Source organism: Brassica napus, chromosome A3 (assembly GCF_020379485.1).
Source record: "Brassica napus cultivar Da-Ae chromosome A3, Da-Ae, whole genome shotgun sequence".
NCBI lineage: Eukaryota > Viridiplantae > Streptophyta > Magnoliopsida > Brassicales > Brassicaceae > Brassica > Brassica napus.
In genome coordinates this window covers 343641-368273 of record NC_063436.1, presented here as the reverse complement: position 1 = coordinate 368273, position 24633 = coordinate 343641, and the positions used below count along the sequence as shown (strand labels likewise).

General features: G+C 36.5%; 5 protein-coding genes and 1 pseudogene across 10 annotated transcripts; 2 read left to right on the top strand and 4 right to left on the bottom strand.

Moving 5' to 3' along the window:
* Window positions 1–299: 299 nt before the first annotated feature.
* Window positions 300–1716, bottom strand: LOC106428895 (annotated as a pseudogene).
* A 191-nt stretch (window positions 1717–1907) lies between these two features.
* On the bottom strand, window positions 1908–12608 carry LOC106428911 (protein REVEILLE 4-like). Of its 5 annotated transcripts, XM_048768014.1 has the most exons (9): window positions 12530–12608; window positions 3827–3947; window positions 3680–3737; window positions 3485–3608; window positions 3254–3412; window positions 3012–3137; window positions 2836–2945; window positions 2468–2527; window positions 1908–2274 (listed from the first exon to the last, which is right to left on the bottom strand). In XM_048768014.1, the coding sequence occupies exons 1-9, from the start codon at window positions 12591–12593 to the stop codon at window positions 2233–2235; spliced, it is 864 nt and encodes a 287-aa protein (XP_048623971.1). In that variant the 5' UTR covers window positions 12594–12608; the 3' UTR covers window positions 1908–2232. The 5 variants fall into 5 exon arrangements, 3 of the variants coding, with proteins under 3 accessions (XP_048623971.1, XP_013725121.1, XP_013725115.1); XM_013869667.3 differs by lacking the exon at window positions 12530–12608 and having other exon boundaries at window positions 1908–2261; window positions 3827–4118; XM_013869661.3 differs by lacking the exon at window positions 12530–12608 and having other exon boundaries at window positions 3827–4115.
* On the top strand, window positions 8723–12297 carry LOC106428903 (putative F-box/LRR-repeat protein At5g02700). The gene is made up of 3 exons (XM_022710336.2): window positions 8723–10897; window positions 11005–11178; window positions 11345–12297. Exons 1-3 carry the CDS (start codon window positions 9899–9901, stop codon window positions 11642–11644), a joined length of 1473 nt encoding a protein of 490 aa, XP_022566057.2. The 5' UTR covers window positions 8723–9898; the 3' UTR covers window positions 11645–12297.
* A 753-nt stretch (window positions 12609–13361) lies between the features above and the next one.
* LOC106428936 (probable protein phosphatase 2C 67) lies at window positions 13362–15043 on the bottom strand. The gene is made up of 4 exons (XM_013869684.3): window positions 14690–15043; window positions 14253–14614; window positions 13929–14165; window positions 13362–13845 (listed from the first exon to the last, which is right to left on the bottom strand). Exons 1-4 carry the CDS (start codon window positions 14958–14960, stop codon window positions 13642–13644), a joined length of 1074 nt encoding a protein of 357 aa, XP_013725138.1. The 5' UTR covers window positions 14961–15043; the 3' UTR covers window positions 13362–13641.
* Window positions 15044–19406: 4363 nt separating this feature from the next.
* On the bottom strand, window positions 19407–21666 carry LOC106428946 (serine/arginine-rich splicing factor RS2Z33). Of its 2 annotated transcripts, none has more exons than XM_013869694.3 (6): window positions 21456–21666; window positions 21062–21176; window positions 20487–20526; window positions 20286–20381; window positions 19886–20196; window positions 19407–19809 (listed from the first exon to the last, which is right to left on the bottom strand). In XM_013869694.3, the coding sequence occupies exons 2-6, from the start codon at window positions 21166–21168 to the stop codon at window positions 19572–19574; spliced, it is 792 nt and encodes a 263-aa protein (XP_013725148.1). In that variant the 5' UTR covers window positions 21169–21176; window positions 21456–21666; the 3' UTR covers window positions 19407–19571. The 2 variants fall into 2 exon arrangements, with proteins under 2 accessions (XP_013725148.1, XP_013725153.1); XM_013869699.3 differs by having other exon boundaries at window positions 20487–20779; window positions 21456–21534.
* A 164-nt stretch (window positions 21667–21830) lies between these two features.
* LOC106443011 lies at window positions 21831–23133 on the top strand. Its single transcript, XM_048768040.1, has one exon. It carries the CDS (start codon window positions 22485–22487, stop codon window positions 22944–22946), a length of 462 nt encoding a protein of 153 aa, XP_048623997.1. The 5' UTR covers window positions 21831–22484; the 3' UTR covers window positions 22947–23133.
* Window positions 23134–24633: the final 1500 nt, after the last annotated feature.

Below are 24633 nucleotides of genomic sequence, written 5' to 3'. Positions count from 1 at the left end.
AAATATATTTCTCATGAGAGCTCACTTTCTATTGGCTGACATTATTCTCAGACTCAATACTGAGATGAAACAATAGCACAATAAGTTATTTAACAAGTGAGTAAATTAAAATAAGTTCATTTATTTTGTTCAAATACCAAACGTAGGTATTGGATAAAAGAATAATCTGATTCCATTAATTTGACCAGTTGAACATTCTGAATTTCACTATAAAACTTCACGTTTGAAATGTTAACTTGTGATATTGGTCAAACAAGATCTATATCAATCCAACTTTGTAGCCGAAGCATCGTCAAGTATTTTCTGGATAGTTGAAACTTTACTAGAAACACTGGAGTTAAAGACTGAATATAGAAAACAGACATGCAATAACTGCCCAGGGACAATTCGAGTGGAAACGATGAAGCATATACTTAACATCAAACTTTGACCAAGAATTAGCAGGGTCAATCATAATGAATAATGATGATTACTCCTCGTCATCTGAGCTGGCATCATCGCTGCTATTATCACTCTCCAAAATATCGAGCTGAACAGCTCGGACCTGTATGACGTCAGGGGGTCTGTGAAGTCCCGGAGGAGGCCGCATCTGTTGCTGCTCCAGGGCTCTAGGCGCAGGCGGCAACTCCACTGGCATTCCTGGTTTCCATCCTGATGGAACCGCGATATTCGGTGGAAGCAGGTTCTGAATCGCAGAAAGGTTCATCATACTCTCTGGTGGCGGCGGCTCGATGAGTGCTTCAACCTTCTTCTCAATGTTTTCAACTGTTTTGGGTAGACCGATGTCAAGATCAGAGCTGAGAAGCTCTCATCTGCTCGTCTTGTGGCGCTGGCGGCAACGCGCCGCGGAGAGGTGCTTGCCCTGCACCGAACTCCGGAGGAGCAAACGTTGTGTAGCTAATCTTGTGAGCGTAGGCTAAGATGTCCTTCAGCTTGAGCTGAGAAGAAACTGTGGTGGTAACAGAGGACGAAGAGCGAGAACGCGTTCTGCTTCCTTGAGTTTGTTGGCGAAGGAGAGAAGAGACGAATCTTTGGATTTGACCTCACGCGCGACCTTCTGCTTCGCGTCTTCGTCTTGGAGATCGAGGATCTCTTGGAGGTCCGTAACGGCTTCGAAGAGGTGCGTCTGGAGGGAATTGAACTGAGAGAGGATCTCGTTGGTGGACGAAGGCTTAGGGATTTCAAGCGGCGGAGGCAGCGAGTGGAAGGAAGAGAGGAACGAAGGGAGAGAGCCGCGGAAAGCTGAGAGCCAGAGCGCTCGATTGGGAGAGACGTCGAAGAGCTTAGACGTTAAGATCGACGTCTGCTGGAGAAGAGCTTGCGCTCGGGGCAACGGCGGAAGGAGTGATAGCAAAGCAGACGAACCTGAGGCTGCGGAGGAGGAAGGTGGGAGATTATTAGGAGGTTGTTGGTGGTGAGATTGGGAGGATGGCCATGACGAGAAGGCGTTGGGTTTTGTACGGAGGGAGAGCCATGACCTGTTAAGCCTAATATCGCCGGCGATTGAGCAATCTGATGCTGTAGCATCCTCGCCGCCGGCGAAACAATGGACTTCTCCTTTCGTGGATCACTGGGAAAAAATAATAATAAATAAACCACTTCCAAACCTTCAGAGCGAGCAGAGGGTTCTAAAAACACTCTTTAACCAAACCAGTTCGATTCAGATTCCCGGTTATCGTTAATGAGAAAGGGTTGAGTTTATTTTCCCGGTTATCGTTAAGGAGAAAGGCTTGAGACATGACATGGAAAAGCTAATGCCTGATACAAATAGGGTACAACAGACTCATGTGTCTCTTTTATGGGTTTAGTTGCATTTGCTAGCTGAGACATTGTCTTTAGTATCAATATATGACCAGAAATAACCAATCGTCTAAAGTGGGAAAGAAAACTACAAATTACAAAACGCATGAACAAATAAATATATATATCAAATAGGAAAATACAATAGGTGCCCATTTTTCTACTACACACACTATAAATTTTATCTACCATGTGACACAATACACCAAATGCACAGAGAGATCATATAGCCAATGGTAACTCCTTATAGCAGCTCAGCTGAGAGATTAAAGCTTATATATGCGGTAAGGTCTGGTTTACATTGATGTCGGAAGGATGAGGTATAAAACCACACTTACTTTATAGCTGATATACACAGTTGTTGTGAGCAAGAACTCCATCAAAAAAGATATATCACTTGTTTCGTTCTTGGCCAGAGATCCCAAACAAAAGCTAAGAGCTTAAGTGTTCTGAACCTTCCTCTGCAGCATCAGACTATATCAATACCAAGGTTAGATTACACCTGTTTCCAGAAGTCAGCAGTTGATGTGTGTAATGTATATAAATGTCAGAAAGCACAACAGTCCTCATTTTAATCATTGGAATGTTTAAAGAAGTAACGCACATCAAGAGCGAAAGAGACTAATGTCTAACAAGCATGGAAGCTATGATAAGTTTTAACACTTACAGAAGGTTCGAAGTCAGGATTTGACATATTCACTGTGAGGTTTCTCATCAATAGCAGTACCTGCCAGGCATACAGCGATTAGTCAAGGGTACTATATCAAGATCAATCAACTGGCAGCTATGTATATGCACCAGGAAACTTAAAAAAGAAAATACTGAACCAAGGCTGTTTATTTGGCCAACATCTCCACAGAACCATACTACCAAGCAAACTTTGTTTTGAAACAAAATCTACAGAATGCAGCCTTTACTATTAGATTCAGCTATCTGGCAGGCTTACTATAAAGATAAAAGTCCCCTAAATGATGAATATATTACTGTCACACACATCATTTAACTTAAAAGGCAATCAAGCAGGTTCTAACTCACAGTTTCAAAATTAATAGGATCCATTTCCTTGAGCTTTTTCATGCGGCCTTTGCTGTCAGGATCGAACACACTCCCAATGAAGTTATAAACTTCAGCAAAATCAGGAAGACCTGCCGAAAAAAACAACCATTAGAACAGTGAACTCCACCATAAAATAAAAACTCAGAAATAATTACCCTGCATTGAGGGAGCTTGATTCACCGGTGTTAAACCCTCTGAATCTGATAGAGTTCTGCTTGAGCTTCCTATACCGGATGCTGAAGGACTAACCGCACTTGTTGAGCCATTCAATTCAATAACAACTGAAACCAATAACATTTTCAAGCTTCATTTAGCATAATGAACCTTCTTTACATGGAGTAACTCAACTGCCTAACAAAATTTTAGAAAAAAATTGAGTAGAGATGAGAATGCATGCCTTCTCCTCCACAAAGAGTGTCAATCTCATCTTTTGGTAGAATAACCTCGCTCACGGCTATGCTAAGCAAAGCAGAGGTATCATCATCCCATGAAGGATATCCCGGAACGTCATTTATTTGGGGAGGAAATGACATGGAAACGTGAAGCGACATTTGCGCTGCATGTTCAGATTGAACACAGTTAACTTCATATGTCCACCCAAAGTAAAATATATTGTAATAAAACTAACCATTCTTTGATGCCTTTTGAGGATATGGATGAGCAGCTTTGCGCTTAGGCCTAGGGGGTGGCACGTGCGCAAAGGTCCCGTTTTTCTCTACCTTCAGAAAGTACTTTTGGGCATGGCTCCTGATCTGTAGCAAATCAAGTTGAGTGGCAATGTATAAATATATAAACCAAAACTCGAAAGCAGTTAATCTCAAACCTGAATAACTGTCTTTGAACCGACAAAATCTTCAATCTTTTTCCAGTCACGATCAAACCTAAGGACGCAAGACAACAGTATCAGCAACAAAGTGTATTATTAAGTCACATACTAAGAAGAAAATGGAGCAACTTTCAGCTATATTACAGTTGAAGAGCTTCGAGAAACTTATCGTGCTCTCCTTCAGTCCAACTCTGTCTGGACTTGGAGATCGTGTAAGCTTTCCTCACCTTCTTCTCCGGAGCTTCCGTCGTCGTCTCTGTAAGATCTGTGGACGTTTCCACCGGATTGCTTGAAAGAGACGAGGTCATCGGTTTTTTTTTTCTCAAAGATAGCGACCGTTTAGAGAGATAGTGAACAGAGGGAGCTTTAGAGAGAGATGAGAATGTCCACATGGCGGGCAAGAAGTTGGTGGTAAAGTATGTGGAGACGCTTCGCTTTGAATTTGAGGCCATCCATTTTCCCTTTTGTTTATTTAATTTTAAACAGTCTTTCAAAATAGAATTTATTAGATTAATTAAATTTTATTTACTATATAAAAAATTGAATACCTGAATCCCATCAAAAGATTGTTGAACGGTCTTGTTAAAATTTGTGAATTTTTAAGCTATTTTGAAAATCCGAGATTGTTCTCATGTGTTTGCTTTTATTTGGTAATTTAAGTATGATTGGCTTTCCTGTGAAAGGGTCTTGTTGATAGCAACAGATCCTATTTGAGAACTTCTCTAATTTTTGTTTTTTTTTATCCAGTCAACTATGCTTGTGTTCTCGTTGGTGGTAGAGCTATACAATATGAAATGATAAATGATCCTACTTGACACTCTTTGTGGAGGAGAAGGCATGCATTCTCATCTCTACTCAATTTTTTTAAAAAAATTTGTTTGGCAGTTGAGTTACTCCATGTGAAGAAGGTTCATATGCTAAATGCAGCTTGAAAATGTTATTGGTTTCAGTTACTACTTTCATATTGTATTTAACTCGGTTGCTGTTCTGATCATTTATCAGATAATTCCGAGGAAGCTAGTTCAGGTTAACTCCATCAACAGCGAGTGAAGTGTTTTACTTGTATTAAGCTTAAAGATCTCTGTTTGATATTTTGTTTTTTCTTTTTCCTTCTCTCGCTTAACAAAGGTATATGTATATAGTGTACTTGAGCTAGATCTAGCAACATGTTTCACCAAACACTAGTCTTTTATGTAAGTTTTTAAGCTCTGAGATAAACCAGCTGCGACTGGATAGAGACACAAGTTTCCACGCAGCCGAAAGGGCCAAAATTGACCAAAATATACAAGAACAGGATTTAAACGTATACCAACTCTAGTCCAAAAAATCAAATGAGAACGTTACACTAATCATCTCAAGCGAACCTTCGACGCAGACAATCAATTATGTATTCTTTGAGAGGTGGATTAAGGTAGCACCTGAAGTCAAAAAGACACATCCCTGTGAGGTGTTTCAGCAACTTCACTCTAGACTTGTCAATCAGTAAAATCTCTGCGTCCAAGTGAATAACCTGCAAAGACAAAAGTCAAAGGTTGATTATAAAACATTTTTACAAAAGGTTGATTCAAAAAAATGAGCCATCAACTAACCTTGTGTGTTTGCAAAGTTCTACAGAGAAACTGATATGACTTCAATGAAGCGATCCACATATCCAAATTGAACTCCCTGATTGGTCTTGGGAATTTGAATTTCCAATCTTCTGACAATGCTAGCCATGACATGAAGTCATCTCCTCCACCAGCATGCACCCTTGTGCAGTGAAGTTTAGCATCAGAAAAGCTAATCTTACCTCCCTCATCAACTCGCTCATCAACATTTCCTTGCAAGAGTCTCTTGTCCAGCAGCACATATGCCATGTCTGAGTCAAAATTGATCTTCTCTTTGACTCCAGTTAAACCTTGACAGCAGAAACTTTCAACTGAGGAGCAAACCAGATCGATAGCATCTTTCCAAACTCCAACTGCTATCTTATCAGACCAGACCTCCTTCTCCACCAAATCATTCATCGAAGATGGTGCGAACTCTGCAGCATGTACCTGTTCAAGATGACTCGTACATTCTTCGGAAGTGGAGAACTTCTGGGAACAACTTCTACAGAGCCAAAAAATCCACCTTTCGTTCTTCTTTACGTGACCCAGAACTTTCTCCAACGCATCTCTTCCTTCCTTTTCAAATTTATTCAGCACAAACCTTCGCAGTTCCTGAGTACTAACTTTCATGAACTCACGTTTGGTGTTTTCACTGGAAGACTCCCAGTGAGGTCTCAATCGCTCAACCATAGCACCATTCTCCTTCTGGTTCGCAATCCTCGCATTCACAACGTTAACCAAAGATCGCACTTTTTCCCCTTCTTCCAAGAGGTGAGCATATACGCCGTCTTTAGCCACGTCCGGTTCTTGAGATCCCAAAGCTGTATCAATACGCTTCAAGAAGAGCTCTGCCGTCTTCAATACTCTACTGTAGAATGATGCTGAACCAAGAAGCTCTGATATTTCGAACAGTGGGTAGACACATTCACACGCGTCGTTTCTTGAGTAGGCTTCAACGGCTGCCATTAAAAATACGAGTTTCTTGTACAGATTCTCCGATTCTTCTGCTAGAGACATGAAGATTTCAGCTTGAAGTATGTTAAGACGTTCACTGTGGTTACCACAACGCTCAGCCTCGCTTATAATCTCTAAAGCCTCTATGTATCTGCCTTGTGATTCAAAACGAAGAACATTTTCGTACTCAGTCTCCATGCTCTGTTTTTTTCAAGAACAAGAAACAGAGCGTAGGAAACGTTGAAGATGATGAAGGAACGTTTATAATGATTGCTTGGTAAGAAAGCCACAAAAATGGGCTTTATGGCCCATTATTTTCCCACAAAGATCCTTAAAACTGTCACGTGCTCTTTTTATTTTCTTCTTTTATTCACGTCCCTTATTTTACCCTTTTCAGAAGAAAATAAATAAATTTAGACATAATTAGAAAGATTTTGGGATAACTTTTATATTATTATTTTTTTTAAATTACACTTTTTAACGTGAAAGATATTTTTATCCAGATTTGAATTAAATCTTTTACATGTTTTTTTTGCTAAATTGTAAATATTATTCCAAAGAAACAAAGATTTGGTTACAATCAGATTGAATCAGATTCTGCTAACAAGCTGGTTTGTTCGTAGATACCGCAAAAAAGATAAAAAAACATCTATGAAACACAAAAGTTGACATCAAGCTTACCAATAATGGTTTTCTTGACGTTAATGAAACTCAAATCCAAGCGCTTCTTGTTGCTTCAGAGAAGAGACAAGAGTAAAGTTCAGGGTCGGTCATGGGCTAAAGCTGGTAAAACTCATGTTTTAAGCGCCAAATTATGTTATATATTTATAGGGCAGTAAATTGTGAAAAGTTACTCGTAGTGTAGTGGTCGACACTGTCATTATTCTTCAAATGAGGGCACGGTTCGATTCTCAAACTTTTACTTTTTGGGAAACTTATTTTATATTTAGGTTGGGTTTTAGGCGTCCAAAACCAACAAACCGGATCTGGTAAAGCTAAGAGGCAAAACGTACGAACTCTCACTCAGAGGTGGCTCCAAGAGGCTTCAACGGAGGCGACAGGCAACGGTTCCGGTACACCATAGGAGGAGGACGTCGAGCAAAGAAACCCAAAGCTTACTCGGCAATATAGACCAAAGCACAAACCCGACGTAATAAATGTTTTAATAAATAAAATATCTAGGTGCCATGCTGACATAAATATTTAAGATTTTTTCTAATCTATCTTATTAAAACTCAAGTACAAAATTGGAGTGTTTGGAGACTTGAATAGGACTATTAAAAAAATTTAGAGTGTTTGGAAACATGAATTGTAGTCTTTTAAAAAAAAATTAATTTTTTTTGGAAACAAAGATAGTAGTATTAAGAAAAAAAAAGTAATGGGCTTATGTTATTAAGAAAAATTAAAAGTCCATCATATTATAAGAAACTATCTATCTGAGCCAGATTTAAAATATATGAAAACGGTCAATCTAATTGCCTAAAACTTTTTCTTTTCTAAACTAACCATAAAACAAAATTTAAACTTTATACACATATTTCAAATCAAAATAATAATTTAAAGTTGATTTATATCAAAAATTGATTAAAAAAAAATACATATATTCAAAAATGGATTTTTACTAAACTATTTTTCAATAACCATTATAAAAAAATGTTGTCAATATATATAATAAAAATACAATACAAAGCCCAATTTGAAATACCAACTCAAATTATGGTTTTTATATTTCATATTAAGTTTTAAAAATATAATATATGTAATTATTTATATGATGGTACGTATAAAATACTATTAATTATATGATTACTTATATGATGGTACATATAAAATACGATTAATTATATGATGACAGTATACGATATATAATAATGAATAGGGATGAGATTTCGGGCACCCATACGAGTTTGGTTCTGATCGGTTTGTGTTTCGGGTTTTCGGAGTCAAAGATTTAAGCCATGTTAGGATGTTTCTAAATTTTGGTTTGAGTTTGATTCGGATCTTTGCGGGTTTGGTTCGCGTTTGGATAACCCATTTAAATTATTTTTAAAGTTTAAATCATTATCTATTTTAAATTTCTCAAAATCTATAAATAAAATAATATATTACCTATAAATTTGAATAACATATGTCAGAATACCTAAGCTTAACATATCAATTGGCTTGATTTAACATTTTGGATACGGAATCAATAATTATTTTAAGTATTTTTGGTGATTTGAGTATACTTTAACTATTGCAGATATTTACTTTTGACTATCTATATATATATAATTTCAAGTATTTAAACCAATTTAAAAGTATCATTCTTAATGTTTTATATACGTTAAATCTAAAAATAATTAATATATATATATAAGTATATAAATCTATTTTTAGATAAATTCGGGTACCCGAATACTTCGGTTCGGATCAGATTTGGTTCTCTAAATAACAAAATTTTGAATCATTCGAATATTTAATCAATTTATGTTCGGGTTTGGTACTATATTTTCGGATCGGTATCGGTTATGTTCCTTGGATTCATTTTGTAAAACCCTAATAATTACATGAAAAACAAATATCAACATATTTTTCAAAATATATACCCGCGCGCCTGCGCGGATCAAAATCTAGTACATGCATTATGAAAGCTAACAGTTCAAATAGTAATAAATGATTTGACTGTTATTGTGGTTTTTTGTAATATCAAAATTTAGCTACATAACAAATATGTTTTCCAAACCCATGAGTAAATTGTAAGGCTTAATGTTGCAGTGATAATCGTAGACGCGCAGTCTGTCTGTTCTCTTTAGTGCAGCTGATTTACAACAGTAGGTACAATTTTCAAGTGGATCTACTGTATTTAATTACCATGTTCTAAAACAACAGTCTCTATAGTGAATATTTCTCCACCGTCGCGTAACAGAACACGTTTTCTTTGTGCTCGAGCCTCGTCAATAGCTAATAATATGAATTGTACACCCTAAAAGTTAAACTAATGTAAAATTTGGAAGCTGCAGAAACTTAATTAAAAAGCGCAAATAGCGTAACTTTCTGTTTCATGAGACTGAAGGAAATAAAGTCAAAAGTACGCCATCAAATAATATAGACCGTGTTTGTACACGTAAATCATCTGTAACTAACAGTAATAGTGATTAAGTTGTATACGTTGTTTCCTGGTTTCATCTCATCGATAAAGTTTTAAACGGTTGGTTTCTTCGTACGAAGATATGACATGGTGTTTTTTTTTTTTGGAGAAAAGGCATGCTATGACATGGTTTCACTGAATAAAAAGACTTTTATTTAAGGGTTTAGAGCTTTTAAAGACATGGAAATTGATCCACCCTAATGTCTCTATATATATGTTCTAAAAAAAGTCTCTATATATACACTCAAGTACTCAACGTCGGTTCATTATTTTGTTTTATTTAGAAAGATAATTCCATCTACAATAAAGATAATTCATTGTTTTGTTTTAATTTATTTAGAAAGATAATTCCATCTATAGTAAGGATAATTCAATAAACAACTATGAATAAGGGAACTACAGTATTAGAAATCTTTGTCTTATATATAGTTGACCGTGTAATAATTATCAAGTTGTCCATAAACAAAATATCATCTATACAAAATTAAATACTTTAATAAGTTTCGTGCTGTGTAAACAAAATAAAACCTAATCATAGTTAGCATGGCGAAAAGGCGAGGGAAACGTAGCCGTCGACAACGTCGTATATTAAACCCCCACCGCAAAATCCAACAAGTTATCGAAGGAGCAGATTTCATAAACTCTATGCCAGATGAGATCCACCGCGAAATCCAACAAGTTATCGAAGGAGCAGATTTCATAAACTCTATGCCAGATGAGATCCTCAACCATATTCTATCCTTTATTCCCATCGATCTCGCCATCAGAACTTCCGTCTTGTCCAGACGGTGGAGGCATGCATGGTGCGAATTACCTTGTCTCCACCTTAGAACGACCGCTAAGGGGATAGACCAAACCTTGCTTTCCTACAGGAGACTGAAAATCATGAGTTTTAAACTTTGTGTGACCCATGAAGTCACTGAGCCCCAGTTTAATAGCTGGGTCGAGTTCGCTATGTCTCGCAATGTGGGGGAGCTGTCTCTGACCGGCCTTTTATTTTGTTTCGAGACTTATGGTTTCCCGGATTGCTTCTATCTTAGTTCCTCCTTAAGGCAACTCAATTTGGTGGGTTTTGATATGCGTCCTGGATGCACTGTGTCTTGGAACTTCCTAAGGAGGTTGACATTGAGTTGTTGTAGTCTCTATGATGAATCTATTGCTAATATTCTCTCTGGCTCTCCAAATCTTGAAACCTTGCAATTGTTTTACTGTGATGGTTTACTTAAGCGTCTTGATCTGAGTAAATCACCGAGTCTGAGTGCACTAGAAATATATGGCTGGTCCCAGCGTTCAGGGCAGATGGAGATTGTAGCGCCGCACATCCATTATTTGAATTTGAAAAACTCTGATGTGGGACCATGTACTTTAGTGGATGTCTCCTCTCTCGCCGATGCTATCCTTCGCATTGGCTTGAACAGGTACCGTCCTTTCATGGCTGGTTTTCAACAATATGCTGATGTTCTTCAGACCATGGTGCTTAAGATGCTAGCAAAATTGCAAAACGTAGAGAGGCTTACGTTTCGTGGGGGATACCTTCTTCAGGTATTATATGTTTGCACCCTATATTAACGTGTAATATTAACTTGTTTTGTTTTTATTTATTTATTTATGTTCCATTAATTATTCTGACCTTTTCATCATTGTGCTAGATTCTATCTCTCGCCATGCTCTGTGGTGTTCGTTTACCGAAGCTCAAGGTCCAAACTTTGACTGTTCAGACAAATTTTGCTCGATCTGTTATTCCTAGCATAGCAAGGTTACTACAAAATTCACCTGGATTGAAGAATCTTGAAGTACACGCAACATACGTGAGCTATATCGAGGTATCTTCACCAAAAACCTCGTTCATTTTCTTGGAATATTCCATAAATAGATGAACCATGTCTTTAACTCCTTGTCATGCTAATCAGTATATAGGAATTGTATTTTTGGTAAAAAACACCTGTACGTGCTAGTATGCTTTGGAGTAACATGTTCTATGCTCTACAGGATGCTGATTTGGACGAGTATTTAAGAATATCACATGGCTTGGATTCAGACACATGTTGGAGATCAAAGCATGAGGTGTTTCCTACCCATGAGACTCTTAGGTTCATGTCGGATTGTAATGGTGCAAAGATGAGACTCTTAGGTTCGTTCCTGAGATTGGTGCTGAGAAACGCAAAGAGACTAGAGAAGATCGTTGTATGGCTGGGAGATTCTTACTTTAGTGATGAACAAATGGAGCGGCTTCTGATGGTGGTTGGGACACTTTCTCCAAACAATAATGTCTCCATTGAGTTCAAATGACGCAATTGCTAAAAAAGACTTCATTATTGTTTTGTTTAGTAGTCTTAATTTTAACTAGATTTTGATTCGCGTTTTAAAGTGCGGGATTTGATTCTTTGATAAATATTTTATTTTATATAGTCTATAAATTTTATATTATATTATGATTTATGAATCATTATTACTATGCTAAGCAGTGAAGAGGTATCATCATCCCATGATGTATACTCGCTTACGGCTATGCTAAGCAGTACAGAGGTATCATCATCCCATGAGGTATACTCGGGCACGTTACTTATTTTAGTAGAAAAGGGCATGGACACCTGAAGCGACATTTGAGCTGCAAATTTGAACCGAGTTCAGATAAAACACAGTCTAACTTCTTTTGTAGTAGAACAAACCGTTCTTTGATGCCTTCTGAGGATAAGGATGAGCAGCTTTGCGCTTAGGTGTAGGAGGTGGCACGTGCGCAAAGGTCCCGTTTTTCTGAACCTTCAAAAAATATTTTTGGGCATGGCTCCTGAGTCCTGATCTGTAGCAAATCAGAGTAGGCACGTTAGGATTAAGTGGTGAAACGTGCCAGTGTATATTACATCAAAACCAAAACTCAAAGCAGCTAATCTCAAACCTGAATTACTGTCTTTGAACCAACAAAATCTTCATTTTTTTCCAGTCACGATCAAACCTAAGGAAGGACGCAAGACAACAGTAAGTAGTATCAGCAACAAAGTGTATAATTAAGTCACATACTAAGAAGAAAGATAGCAACTTTTTAGCTATATTACAGTTGAAGAGCTTCAAGAAACTTATCGTGCTCTCCTTCAGTCCAACTCTGTCTGGACTTGGAGATCGTGTAACCTTTCCTCACCTTCTTCTCCGGAGCTTCCGTCGTCGTCTCTGTAAGATCTGTGGATGTTTCCGCCGGTCTTTCTTCAGCAACCACCGGATTGCTTGAAAGAGACGAGGTCATCGGTTTTTTTACTCAAAGATAGCGACCGGTTAGAGCGATAGTGAACAGAGGGAAGAGAGAGATGAGAATGTCCACATGGCGGGCAAGAAAGTATCCATTTTCCCTTTTTTGTTTATTTAATTTTAAAATTACTTTTTTCTTTGCCAAATCGGATTGGATAGACGTATTGTTAACACCACATATCCGGTCCGGTCCGGTCCGGTTCGGAAGTTTTGTAAGAACAGCATTTCAAATTAAATTTTATAATACTTTTTGGTCAAATTAAATTTTATATACTATATAAAAATTTCATACTAATAATTAAGATTGAAAAAAATATCAAAAGTTTCAATAACTAAGATGGCAACATATCTCAACTACATAATATTCACATACATACATTCGTTCAAAATTCCTTTCATAGTTCTATTAGTTTGATGAGTTTGTTAATGAGTACTTGTCTTTTTAAAACTATTGAGACGTATAAGGAGGTGACTGATTATGAAGTAGCAATTATTCGTTAATTTATATTTACATACATAAAAATTATCAGTTATGCTTTATTTAGTTTTCAAAACTAAAGTAAGAGAATACAAATTTTGAACAAAAAAAAAAGAGAATAAAAATTGGTTATATATGACTCTTATTTTCTAAATTATAAAAAATAGCTAATGGTATATATATTGCTTAACGATTTGTTTCATTGTGCTTTCACAGGAGGTAGCTGTATCATGAAACATAAGCAAACGCTGATACTTCAGAATCAAGCGCCAGAAAACTTTTACCAAGGGAATGTAATGTTTAGTTTTACTTCTGATATGCAGCAAGTTACTTGAAATTTTAAATTAACCAGCATTGACATTGATGATGTTGCATTGCAAGTACCCACGTGTATGACTTGCGTTACTGCATACAGGGGTACATTTACACTTATGTTTTCTTTTAAAAAAAAAAATAACATATCAAAATATTATTCTAGCTATACTACTAGTGATCCGTGCTCCTGCTTCGGACATTTCTTTTGCCTCACGTCATTACACACAGGAAAAGTTCATGATGATGGATGCATTCAGTAGCCACCTCTTATTGACAGTGGAGAAGCCCAACCATTGGCTTGGACCATTTGGGGATCGAGATATACTACAATAACGGTTATATCGTCATGAAAATGCCTCCTAACACCAGGATTGATCTCTTTCAGGTCTGAGTATCTCATCTCTCTTTTCTTTGCTGCCTCCTTCAATGCAGCTTTGAGTAGTCTCCTTGCTACTCCCTGGAGATTTTCAAAGGTATTAACAAATATATTCTTGCGTGCAAAAGTGTACAAGAGAGAAGTGACTTAGGCGTAAAGCTTACTTGGCGTGGGGAACTATGGACAATATCAACAGCTTCCTGGTTGCTAAGATGCTCCCAAAGCCCATCTGAAGCAAAAATCATGAACTCGTCTTCTTGGTCAAGCCTAGTAACCGTGACTGATGGATCCGCACTAAGTATTGGCTCGGTGAAATGTTCTGCTACTCTGTATTTGGGCAGCAACGGCTCTCTGTTGAACTCTGCTCTTTTGAGGTACGCATCACCTATGGATTTTGTGACCTAGTTAAATGTAAACAACACATTTGCTTGTGAGATTTTTTTAATATCTTGATGTACACATGTTTTTATAATGAAGTAATACTCTACCTGGATGATGCCTTTCACACGCCACATCCTGTGTTTCATCACAAGTATGTTGGGGTCGTTAGGATGCATTGACCACAGCTCTTGTCTCGCAGACTCCACGTTGGCGTTGTGCTCTACTGATAACTGAACAGCTCTCACTCCACCTCTCTCAGATCTTCCCAGCACAGCCCTCGAGTCTCCTGCGTTTGCGATGTACACCAGTCCGTTGCATATCACTCCTGCCAAGCAACATGACCCCACTGATGCCATCTGCGGATTCTTGCGCCATTGCTTCTTCACTGCCGTGAGAAAATCTTCGTCTGTCTCTGCAAATGCGTTCCTCATCACCTCCTCAGATATATCTCCACTCTCGGTGGCAAACTCTGTTGATGTGTGAAACCTGAGCGTTAGTGTGCCTAACAGTTACAAGAATGAGGATAAAGGCGGTTGTGTCTTACTCTTTAAATTTGGAAAGATGTTGTCTGCAATGAATCTGGAAGCCTCTGGACCTCCATGACCATCGTAAACTCCAACAAACGTGCCATGAACTGCCGAGTTGTTGAATGTCAATGGCCCTGATTCTATCTGGCACTGATCCTCCATCACACTGTTGGCTTGGATCATTGCCGTTGAAAACTCTCCAAAGGCATGAAGGCCAAGGTCTTTGTACCATGTCAAGCCATCATTCTTTGTGGCACTGATCTTACTTCTCCAAAAGGGTTTAACCATCGTAATATATACAGATAAGACTAGATATTAGAATTGATAACAAGTTGTAGAGGTGTTGGTTGTGAATTATGAGTTTAAACTTCGAGGAAGGGACCATATATATAATATAGCCGTGTAAGCCCTTAAGAGTAAATTTTGAAGGTGTTGGAAACCATGTGGGAAGAGGCCAAAAAGGGAATGGGTCAAAATAACTGAAAACAAAAGTAAATGACTATATTATTGAGAGATTCTCTTCTTTACTGTTCGATGTTGATTCTCTGTTTTAGTAAGGTGAAGTAAAAACTGTCTTATTCTACTTTCTGATATGTATATTTTATCCATGAGATGCTTTTGCCTCTGAAGTTATCTTTCCTTTCTTATAGGTTAAAATCTTTTAAACTTAGGAAGCAAGAATGTTGACAGCCTAAATAGTTATTTGATTATAACTCTAGTTGATTTCGAGTCTCAGTAACCAGTGGTGCTAAACCCTTCACAGTGCCGACCCTGAAGGTAGGCAAGCACAACAAGCACCTGCTTCCAGCCCACTAAAAAAACATATATAAATCTATAAAAATGGCCTTTTTTTTTTGAAAAATTTACCATTATACGTATTATTTTATTAAAAATTTATCAAAAATCTATAAAAATGGCCTTTTTTTTAATATTTTGCTTGTGGTCTCTGCCATGTCAGTACAGTCCCTTCATATTATATTACAGTGGGCGACTAAATGAAATATATAGATTATGATCGGGGTTTATATGAAGAAAGTATGTGATTATGAGTTATGAAGATTAATATCATGGATAAGTCTGTTTTCACAGTGGTGGTGGTGGTGTGTCACAGTGTCTCTTTATTTTCCCAAGTTTTGTAAATATGTTTTCTGGTTTTGCTTTTGCAGAAAGAAAATGGATAGAAAAGGAAAGGTCATAGGATGCATCATGCATGTGTGAGGGAGAAGAGGACGTGGCCTTTAGGAGCAGTGAACTTGGAACCATTTAAGAAGATTTTTGGAGAGCTGAGAAAGACTGAAGAGAGGGGAGAGATGACTTTTTGTGGGGCGACTGAGGAACACTCTTAGCTGTCTAAACACCTACATCTTTTGCCATTTTCTCTTCTTTTTTACTTTAAAGATTTTGCTACTGAGATGTAGATAGAGATTCATTTCATGGATTATGGGGTTGTAATGAATTTCCCAAAAAGGATGGATTTTTTTTGGTCTTCTTCCTAACTTCCAATTTGCATTGGCCCTTCTTCTTCTTCTTCCATGACCTCCATTGACCTTTCATAAGGACTGACGTGTGTTAATTAATATATTATAGTGATGGTAGGTACACTTGTTGTTATCATGTATATTTTTTGTTGTGCTTCGAAATGAAGGAATTTAACAAGTTGGTAGACAACAACATTCACTTAAACTTGTTTATATTTTTCTTAATGACAATGAGTTTTTCTTTTATGTTCTATCATTTTTTTTCGGATATGAACCAAAACATGTACATAATCAATTAAGATAGGTTTGAATTCATGACTTTTATATTACATCCTCCTTATTCCTATTCGATCATTCACAATATTTTTTAATTGTTTGGCCTAGCTCGTATCACTTGGTGTCGACTAGATCGTGTGACTTGGCGCATTATTTGGTAAAAAGAAATTAGATGATCTATATGTAGATCTAAAGTAAAATCAAAGAGTAAGAAAATCACATGTAGATTAGTCTAATATAAATAGAAAATGGTCCAGGTACATTTTCTCTTTAGCATATCAAATAACTTTCATATATCTGGACCGATTAAATATTGAACATGTGGCCTTGGAAGGTATTGAAGAGTACTTGAAAGCATCATTACAGTACATTGTATTTATCATTTGCTCTCCATCTATCCTTAGCTTGATTCCTATCTTATTACAAAATTAAGCAAACTCAGGCTCGTTTTGATTAAACAAGATAATAAATCAATTATAAACCATAAAATAAAACAAGTTCCTAGCTATATATAATAAAAAAAGAGTTGTGGTGACAACTGGGCCATTGATGCTGCACTATGTGTTTTGTCTTTTGGTTGAGGGAGCATGCATGCATGATGCATGTCAGTCTATCTCTTATAGCTTCTTACTTCGCTTTGTTTTTTCTTTTCTTTTCTTGGGGTTTATATTGAGCTTAGCATTAGTTTTATTCAACATTGGTTAAGTTATCCCTTTCTGCTACTTTGAATTTACTGTAGTACGAAATGAACTATCCAATAAATGGACAACTCAGAAACCTCTCAAAGAAACTATTTTAGACTCAATATTAGTATAGTGATAAATTTTGTTCAAAAAAAAAAAAAGTATAGTGATAAATGAAATATCCAAAAACCTAGTTTCAAGGAACAACGTTTTATTACTTATTACATTAATTGTAGTAAGTTTCTTTTTAACTTATACAAAATAATGTGTACTATTTTACATGTAGAAATTGATACTATTAGTCATGCAAATAAATTCCGTATCACTATTATTTTTGTTCAAAATATAAAGACCTAATATTAGTGCCTATGAATAACATACTCGCCTGGTTGATAAAAGAGCTACGTAAATTTCTGAGATAAAACAGGGCTCGCACATTGCTGGTCCAGAACAACTGGACGCCTAAAGCAAAATTTCAAACATATGAACTCAGCACCTCTTGGAGATATATAAGTCTTCCAACCATTATACTAAAGAAATTATTTGTAATTGATCCCCCAAATTTAAAATTTGGAGCCTAAAGCCCTTGCTTGCTTTACCTGGGCTCGCATTGTTCTTACAAAACATATATTGCATGCATCGATTCAAATACATGATCGTTTGTCTACCAACTAAGTATTATTCGATTTTCTAGTTAAAAGACCAAATAGTAAGAAAACTGAATGCCTCGATTCGACACTGTCTGCCATATTTTGCAAATGTTTCTGAAATTATTCATTTAATTTGGAGAATATAGTTTAAACGAGTTTTTAAGTGCATCTCATCTTTCGAGAAACCTAGCTTACCATATAGTATTCAGCTAACTGAACCTACCTGTAGAAGAAAGAATCTTAAACACTAATTATATGTGATTGCATCGTACCACAAGCTTGAGCAATCAGTAATAAGAAAATGAAAAGTGGAGACGTGGGCACGTAGAGAACGAAAGAGTAAATAGAATGCATGGCATGCAGGAAACATGAGACAGACATTGTGAAGGTCCCATATTGTCTGGTCGAACCAAACCTTGACATTTTATCACAACGCTATCTATCTAGTAAATAGTGTTCTTCGTATTGTCGTAGTACTTTACTATATTTTTCCTATTACAATCAGACTAAATTTTACAATATTGGATTTTCATTTTGTTATCTAGCTCATTTCTTTGCAACTGTATCTAGACGTACTATTATCACTTTGACTTTGTACTTTTATAAGATTAGATTTATCATCTCATCTAGCAACTTAGAGCATCCACAACCATAAATCCTTAAAAACAAATCCTTAACAACAATTTTTAGAATATTTTATTTTTTTTCTTTTTTTTTCATCCAAATTTAAAAAAAAATAAAAAAATAAAAAGATTGGCCAATCGCGGGCTCCCACGCGGCGGTGGAGCCCGCGCACAGTGAAGAGGCTGTCAGAAAAGAAATCCTTAAATTGGGACTTCAAGAGACAATTGTAGCACAAATTCTTAAATATTTGGGCCCTACATATTATTATAATAATTTATTGTTAAGGATTTATTGTTAAGGAGCTGTGGTTGTGGGTGCTCTACCCATCATCCTCGTTTTCTGCACTTTTAAATAATATCATTTTGTACATTTAGTTATTGCAATAGAATCTTTATCGCTCAGCCCTAAAATTATATGAGGAATTCTTGATTTTTAAAGAAGGAATAGATGCACATGAGACATATGACAATGATAACTCTAGTCAATTGCTTGATCAAATTAATAAAGTTTATTGACGGCTACATATTTATACCAAGTGGACGATGTTTTTATTATTTTGTGAAATATCTCAGTGCATATATCTCCGGTGACCCTACTGAGTTTTTAGTTATTCATTTTTTTTTTTTGGTTTGAGAAGTATATGTAAACATCATCTTACATGATTTCAATCGGCATACGACTTCATTTTTACACACTTGAAGAAAAAAACATCCTTATAATAATTATCACCAGACCCTGATTCAACCCCAAGCCCAATGACAAGCCGATTACCAGACCCTGATTCAACTCTAGTTTTGGTTGGAGGAGTTTTTATGTTTAGGCATTCAAAGAGGAGAGATCAAAGCCAAGTTCATGAAGCTGTTTGAGGAAAATGATGAACCTGAAGATGAACTTGGACTTGAACCTGTCATATGACATGTCCTTGAGCCGGTTGGTTTGTACATGATTTTTAGAACTAATTTGTGAAGATGTAATAGTAATACATGAACTAACTTGTGTTTCAAAAAAAAAAAGTAATAGTAATACATGAAATGTAATAATTTTTTTTAAGAGGAGAAAAGAACAGAGGAAGTCAGAGAACGTGAAGTCTCCAAACACAAAACAACAATAAATTCATAACAAGTCTTATAAGAAATGCAAGTTCATAAAATTGTTTTGAAGAGTTTCTTTACTCATTGTGAACACGTCTCAGGGACTAGGTTCGTCTCTAGGACTGTGGTCTTGTCCATTGGTTCCATTGCCGTTCTCTTGACCTTTAGGGCTTTGACCGTTCTTCTCAGGCACTGGGCTCTTTTCGTTAGGACTTAGGCTATGGTTTATATCCTTGAGTGGAGGAGAGTTAACAACCGTTGGTTCAGGGCTCCTGCTCCTCGCAGCTGGTTCAGGAGTCCGAGCCTTTTCAGTCCTAACCGGGGATCTTGAGCGACTATGAACCAGATTGAAACAAAAGTGAATCAAGAGAGCTAATAGTGAAGTTAAATGTGATGAGAAAAAAAATTAACCTGTAGCTTGGGCTTTTGCTTCTGCTGCGGTTTCTTCTACTAGGACGAGGAGGTGACCGAGACCTAACTGGTGATCTGGAGTAACTTTGGTCCCGCTTGAGCTTCTTGGGACTGTTCTTGCAGTTCCTCTCAATGTGACCTCTATCGCCACATCGATAACATTTGTTCTTCCAGTCACCAGCAGTGCAATCTCTAGCCCAGTGTCCATCAAGACCACAGTTGAAGCAGCGTCCACTTCCTGGAGGAGGAGGTCCTCCTCTGCTTGAAGATATCTCACGAGAACCATAGCCAGAACCAGAACCACGCGGTGTCTATATATATATATATGACAAAGATAACTTTTTAAGAACTTGTTTTGTAATCGTGATAAAGAAATCATATGAATTAAAGTATATTTTACCCCTTTGGCAAATTCAACAACGATGCGGCTTCCATCAACGTCCCTTCCGTCTAAGCGGTACCTTGCATCATCAGCATCTCGGGGGTCGCTAAAATCCTGGTTATCAAAAGGTGAGAGAGAAACAGAGAAAAGACCAAACAAAGGATACAATCATGGTCGTTATCATATACATTGTAACTAGCCTTTGAAGGAACTACTTACGACAAAGGCAAAGTCACGCTTCATATCAACATCTCGTACTCTGCGGAAATTGTTTTGGCAGAAACAGTGTAAGGCCAGGCATCATCATTATTTTGACTACTTCATCAGTCACCATCACAGTCGGAACAAAACACCAGAGATTTTGTTGCCAGTTTTCACCAAATCAACACACAAACAAAAACAGAGAGAAGCGCCAAAAAGCCCCCATTAAACAGCATCAAAGACTATCCACCCTCTCTCTCTCTCTCTCTCACCATAACAACCTCCAAAGTCAGGCAAATAGCCAAGAAAACCTTCAACAACATTACTTATATTAATATAATTCTACACCTATTATTGTATATGATCTTGGAAAGGTTTGGTTGTAAACCCATAACACAAGCGGGAAGAAGACTGAATGGTTAATAAATATGCAGTATCCGAAAAATGCTAGCTTTGTTCCACATTGTACATTGTAAAACAAGGCTTACCCTTTATTTCAACACTATCAGTAGCTTCATAGATTAGATAATGTTTTGAGATAAAAAGCATAGAAACGAAATAAAGACAAAAGTAAAATGTTTTCTCAAGCTCACCTTCCATATTTGCTAAAGAGACGTTCAACATCACGAGTCCGAGTTCGGGAGGACAAGTGGCCAACATAGAGTCTTGTGCTTCCGTGACGATCTTCATAACGAGGCATCTTTTAATCTATTTACATACAAAAACAAAAACAAAACAATCAATCACTTAGTTAATCATGAGACAAAGTTCTTGTATGATTGAATCATAGTGACAAGAAGTCCAATTGAATTTACGAATCTGTGAATTGTTCAACTTTGTGAATCTGACATCAAAAGTTATAACCTTTATTATACCCAAATTCGAAATTAACAATTCACAGACACGAGAGACAAGCAACCATCACAACCGTCGATCGATCTAGAAGATTGAGGAGAAGCAATCGAACACAAGATGGAATGCATTTACCTTCAGATCAGAGAAAGGTCGCCCGCGCTTTTGACTTTCGCCTTTCTTTTTATCAAATCAAAACTGAGGAGCTAATCCATCCGCATCTTCCTACTCTCGGGACAGACATTAAAGAGAGGAAACAATCTGACGGTCACTATTCGCTTATGCAAAATCAACGGTGCAGATTCAAGGTTACGTATTTATATATTTTCCTTTTTCGGACAAAGATAAAAGCATTACGTCATACGTGTCTTATTAGATTTTTATTCAGAAAAATAAGGGAAAATGAATATTTTCTTAAGTTGATTTCAAATGGCCCATTAAATCGTTCTGAAAGGCTAATGAGGCCAGTAATAAAGTATGTACGTATTTAAGATCTGATTCTTAATTTTTTTTATTTAAAAATTAAGAAACTGTTTATTATATTTCTCTAAAAACTTCACCCTAAATACTCATTATTAATCATGCTCTAAAGTCTAAAAATGTTTGATTTTATATCATCAGAGCTTTGACGAATCATTCTTAATATCACTTTGTATGATTTCAATTCAAAATGTTTAGAACAGCTAAGAAAAAACATACACGTAAAAAGATGAAAAGATGTACATAATTAAAAGTTTAAAAATATTGTGTAATCGTTGTAGTCATTATTTTACTCTTACCATTTCACTTGTGCCAATAGCTTGATCATTTTTTAGCAGGTAAATACAGCCATTGTACATTTCAATCACACCAAATCATAACAACCCACCTAATTACTCTTTTATTATAAAGCAAACAAAAAGACATTCATTGCCACCCCCCACTACTAATTGTCAGATGTATTCTTTTTCACATCTCTTCTATCAAAGTTAAATAATATCCCCTCCCTAATCATCCTCTTTCAACATTTTCTTTATATTGAAGCTTCACTTATTCCTCCACGTTTCTCACTTAAAGAAGAAAAACACTCTTGTGTATTACACATACACTGATACACTAATACACAATACAGAATCACCCGAAGAAGAAAAAAAAGCAATATCATCAGTTCATCACTAGAGGCACATGAACTCAGTATGCATCTCTAGCTGCATCGACGATGCACGTGACACTCGTGTGCCGGTTCGCACCACCTACGTGAACCTCTATAAGTGGCCTGAGTCGGACGCCGAGTTCGTCCGCTCCGTTCGACGTGGAGGCGGCGTACCTGCGGCACGTGTAGTGGATAGCATATCTTGCCGCCAGATGTATCTCCGGAGCTACACGTTCTCTCGGGAAGACGAGGATACTAGCTTGCCGCCAGCGACGCGGACGTCTTGTCTAGGGAGGGTTAAGGAAACCGTGTCGTGCATGAGGGGAAGTAAGGATGAAAGTGACGTCATCGTTGAGAAGGCGAAACCGCGCCGCCTTCGTGATAAGAGGAGAATTAGAAGGACGAAGAGAGAACAAGCTTGTTCTGTTATGTTCAGGTTCTTTCGAAGGTTACTGTCTTGTGCTGCGACCATAGATGTTGTTGATCCAAATTAGTTAAAGTCAATACCTTAAACTTTAATTAAAATTTGAATTTTTTTTTCTCTTTGCTTTTTAGGATCTCTCGTTTGGTTTCTTCCTTCCTCTTTTATATTCTTTTTATTTTGTTTTGTATAAAGATTTCGTAGTATATATAGTAGTAATATAGATGATCTTTCATGTATGAGTAAATGTTTTTTTGATATACTTCAGAATTTTAAAGAACGAAAAAAACGACGGATTAATGATTTAATTTAAATGTCAAAATCTTCTAACATGTCTGGAAACGAAAGTTATGTTCACAATGTTTTTCATAATAAACCACGGAAAAGTATATTAACTTGTGACGATATTGAGGTTCCTTTTATCATTTGCATAATTTTCCAAAACGTTATGATATATATTAGGAAAACATACTAAAAATAGGTTAGAATTTCAATATAAATATATACAGGTTATTTATCAAGAACATTTTGGAGCTTTTGTGCCAAAACTCTGTCATTGAAAAACTATTAGGCGGGGAATTCCAGCATCGGATGCCCTTGGATTCACGAAAGGTGTAATTAAAGTTGTTTTTTTTTTTTTGTAACTATGTAATTAAAGTTGTTCAACACTAGTAAAAGAAGAATCGTATAGCCAAAAACAGATTTTAAGTATTTCAAATTTAATTACTATATAATTAATGTAGATGATCAGTACGTATATTTGTGTTTCAAGATTGAACGCTATAAAACCAATTGTAACAGGTTTCATTTTAATATAAAAAGTAGCATGTTGGTTCCTTTTCTTCTGCAGAATTAATATATAGTTCAACTCATTCAGAGCATCGTTTTTAAAATGTCGACTCTGAATAATATGAGGTAAAGTATTCATTCATTTAAAAAGATGTGTCCCACTTAATTAATTGGCATCGTCGTGTTTTTTTTTTCGTGCAACTGTCGTGTTTAGAATCGTATGATGAGTCAATAGGCCGTCTTTTGACAAACCAAATTAGTGAACTAGAAGATCTAGCCTACACAAAAAAAATATACAAATAATAATAATATAAAATATATTTCGCATGTTAATTACACTTAAACGAAGGTTGTTTAAGTGTAATTTACTGCATGATGGATGGGTAGTTTAGTGGGACAATTTTGGGATTTAATAACCAAGGACTTAATTACCAGAACTCATGTAACGCCTACGCCTGCTATGATTGATTAGAGAACCATACATAATCACGACCACACACAAAATAAAAAAAACACGGATAACTTTTTGTCGTGTATTGAGACTTTTCTACAACGTTGGATGACCCGGGCCTGAATTTATTTCCTGAAATTCAAAAAATTAACACATAAGATAGGTATTTTCCTTTAGTTTGTTATACATTATATATATATACACACACATATATAATATCGATTTTGATAGATGGACAAGCATGTTGCTTCATTTGTACAATATCAGAAAGTTTCAAACTCCCAAATAAATAATTTCCTGATAAAATGTCTGGATGAAGCAAAAAAAGAAGCAGAGATAGTAGCAAAACATTTTTTTTGGATACTACATGCAAAGGTAAGAAAACCATTGCCATACACCAAAGAACGCATGATCTATTTATGATGCTTAAGCTCCAACGCTCATCAACAAGACAATATGGCGTCTGCTTATATGTTATTCAACCTTTTTTTTGTTAATTCACTACTTGCTTGCAAGTCTG